General features: G+C 43.7%; 1 protein-coding gene across 1 annotated transcript in view; it reads right to left on the reverse strand.

The window, feature by feature from the left end:
• The window catches only part of LOC108628316 (A disintegrin and metalloproteinase with thrombospondin motifs 9), a 106,039-nt gene that overhangs the window by 93,787 nt on the left and 8,711 nt on the right, over positions 1–3,541 (reverse strand). The window contains exon 2 of the mRNA XM_026816399.1: positions 492–1,228. Within this exon, the coding sequence (XP_026672200.1) occupies positions 492–681 (190 nt within the window). The 5' untranslated portion in view covers positions 682–1,228. The remainder of the gene's footprint in view (positions 1–491; positions 1,229–3,541) is intronic.

Consider the following 3,541-nt stretch of genomic DNA (forward strand, 5'->3'; position numbering starts at 1 on the left):
TTAATTTTTAATATTTTTTATATTATTTACAGTCATATAACAAGTTATTAGTAAATGTTAACAATAAAAAAAAATTTACTTCACTTGTAGTACTCACAAAGTACTAAATTAATCGAGAGAGCGGACTCGTGAATCTCGTACAGCTAGTAATAATGAAACTAAGCCAGTTCGGGCTTGTGTTAATTTCCCCTATGGCGACAAAATTCAAAACGACAAATAGTGTTAATAGCTAGTAACAATTGTAACCTACGCACATTACCACCACTTAAATTAAAATTCTTTTTATTTCGACGCATGAAAGTGTTAAAGTCCAATAGTATCGATGCCAGATCTGGTTCGACAGATCGAACATTGAAATATAAGATGTAGACTTATTACTTGTTTCGAATTTTGTTCCCCTGAGGGAAATTAACACAAGCCCGGGCTGGCTCAGTTTCATTGTTACTAGTTGTACGATTGCAACAGAACAATATAAATCCTAGTGATCCTACCTTCATCGCTGTCTTCCCAGTCGAACAGAATCTCTGTGACCGTAGATCGATCCGCGAACCTATGGAAATCCTGCGGTTCGTTCACCTGGCTGGCCCACACACCTGTCCATTGGATCACCAGGAACACCACCAGCAGCAGGACACTGATCGCCGCGGCGATAACGAAGACGCGACTCGCGATCCGCGTCATGACTCCCTCCGGCAATTATGATTATTATTGTTGTTCACCGTGCTCGTTAAGGATCAACGGAGCGAAGGAAACGCCGTCCGGTAACGCGCCAAGATCCCAGACCCGGGAGCGGTCACTCGATCATTTTCGTGGCTTCGAGGTACGAAAGGACGAGGATTATCGCGGCACCGAGTCATTCGCCGCTCTGCGCCACCCTCGAGCGCCCATAGAGTCCGGCCGGGGGATCTCAAGGTTCCTCTCTCCGAACCTTGTTTAGCCGCTAAATCCACCCGAGAACCGACCGCGGAATGCCCATTAAGGGCCACTGGAATCTTCGATTCGACGCGCACCGCGAGCTATCCACCACGACGTCGTTATCTTCCTCGTGACGGTGATGATACTTCTGGCTGGTTACCACTCTGTGATCATGTCCTTGTCTCGGAACGTATGACCGGGTTGTTAAGAGAGCCGGGGCCTGCCGAGATATATGACGGCCCTTCTGGCGAACTTCTTGATTGGTTTTTATTGATTCCTGTGATCGTTACAGCTCGGCGAGTTTCACTTTGTCCTGAAACCAGAGGCGTCAAACGATCATTTCAATCTTGTACTGCTCGTACCCTCACGATCTTGTAAATGTTACATCTTAGGCTTTGTACGATTCCAACAAGAGACGCTTATATGCAATTACGTTTTATTGCACTCGAGAACGTTTAGAAGGCATAGACAAGACGGTGTACAGAGTTCTAGATAAACGATCTGCCTGAGCAATGCTGCCTGAACATAAATTGTGTTTCACGGGGTTGAAGAACGATCCTGTCGTCGATTGAGATTTAGAAAAATGTAATCGCTAATTGTGAACGCGGTAAAGACTGCAGTCTCGTATAGGAATTCAAATGCACGAACAGACAACAAGGGGAAAAACAAAGGAGAAGGAAGAAAAGCACAGACTGGGCGGGAACGATTTCCATGATGAGGTCATCGGTGGAGGATGATTTCTCCGTGTCAAGCAATTTAACCGTGCGAATCACCGTGAAACTGATTCGTGTCGCGTTAAACATTTACGACGCGGCGTGTCGCGTCGCGTCGTTCCCTTATCGCCCGGAGACCGCACCGGGCGAATAAATTTCCTTCGGATCGCATCTCGACGAAACCGAACGGGCGATTAATCGACGGATCGCTGATTCGCTCCAACAGCCGCGTTAATTTGGACATAATCGACTCGCGACACGCCTGATTCAGCTGAAAACCGCTTGCCACGGCTCTTTAATCAATAATGAAACACACCAAAAGAATTCACGAATGTTTGTCACTCCGTTTTGTATGTACAGCTTGGGACAATGATTCTCGACATTGATCGCCCTAGTATAGCCCATGTGATATTCAATTGACGACTAAATTTCTTTCAATCTCGACGATTGGAGAATTAAAATTCAATCGTTGATTCTCATAATAAAATTGATCGAGAATCAAAAATGATAATATAAATATATTAGAAAATTTATTTAAAAATAAGATGGATTAATTTCGTAGCGATCGAGCACTTGGGAACGTTTCGCAATCTGATTTCCATTCGTATAACGTATGTCACTCGTCGAGCCCGTTAAGCCGCCGCTCTTTTACTCTGCATCACAGCCTTAACAACTGTCGACAACTTAATTATTGGCATTAACATGCGAATACGGCATCGGTTGACACGCCGAGCTGACAAACACATGCCATGCACGAGGTAAACCGCCAAGGAGACGCGTTCGATAAAAATAACGTCGAAATCGTTTCTCGTCGGATCCATTCAGTGGGACTACAGTATTGCCCGGCCCTTGAGCTCTGATTTACGACAGCCAGCCACGGAGAACGAGAAAAACTGCAACGAGAAACGTAGAGCCTGCATACCGAAAATCGTCTACCTAATCGTTCATTTATAGTGATCAATAGACCGATGTTCACGCATTTATGGAAGAGTATATTCTATTGTGAAACAATTTTTTATAATTCTCCCTGAGATAAATCCACGAAAAATAAGTTTCTTCCGACCAACAAACGTACTGTATTCTTGCCAACAAAGGGTTATACACTTTAATAGATTCCTATTACTATTAAAACGCTATCTGCAAAATTTTAAATCAATTCATGGGTTTTTTGAAAAATTATAGTGACTTAAAATGTGCATGTACTATTATGGTAATCAGCAGTAATCCAAAGGAAACTTTCTGGTATTTGGTGTGCACGCGCCAAGTTGGAAGAAACAACTGACTTGAGGAAATACAAGCATAAAATCTATTTCGACATTTTTCGATATTTTTACAAAAAAAAATCCTGCCCGATTATCCGGGAGGAAACGAATATGCAAATCAGTGGTCACTCGCTTTAAAATCACCCGAATAACTATGGGCGATTAATGCAAATGGCCAAATTCTGTAAATTAATAGTAAATTAATACACACGAATTTTAGAATTTTTATTTCGCGATCCTTGACCAGATGACCGAATGACCAATCCTGGGGATGGGTACTTAAAGTCAGTGGTCATTCCCTTTGGAATGACCCAAAAAATCCTGCCCGATTATCGATAAATGCGGAAGGGAACGAATATGCAAATCAGGAGCCGAGCCATCTAAGAATCGACCAATCATTTTGCGCAGATGTCATTTTGCCCAAACCGTCGATCCCCGAGAGGGTATAAGTACAGAGCCCCGACGCTCCTCGAGTCACTCGATCGGCATTAGGCCGGTCGAGTCACCCCTTTTCCCATCCCATCCCAGTATGCGTGTGCGGTGTGCGGTATGAGTATGAGTATGAGTGTGTGGGTACCGGTACTAGTGTGCAGTATGCCTTTCTAAATTCCACCCTATAACGGAGCGAATTTAACTTCATCCCTCTCTCTC

Source organism: Ceratina calcarata, unplaced genomic scaffold (genome assembly GCF_001652005.2).
Source record: "Ceratina calcarata isolate Rehan_Ccalc_2016 unplaced genomic scaffold, ASM165200v1 scaffold517.2, whole genome shotgun sequence".
NCBI lineage: Eukaryota > Metazoa > Arthropoda > Insecta > Hymenoptera > Apidae > Ceratina > Ceratina calcarata.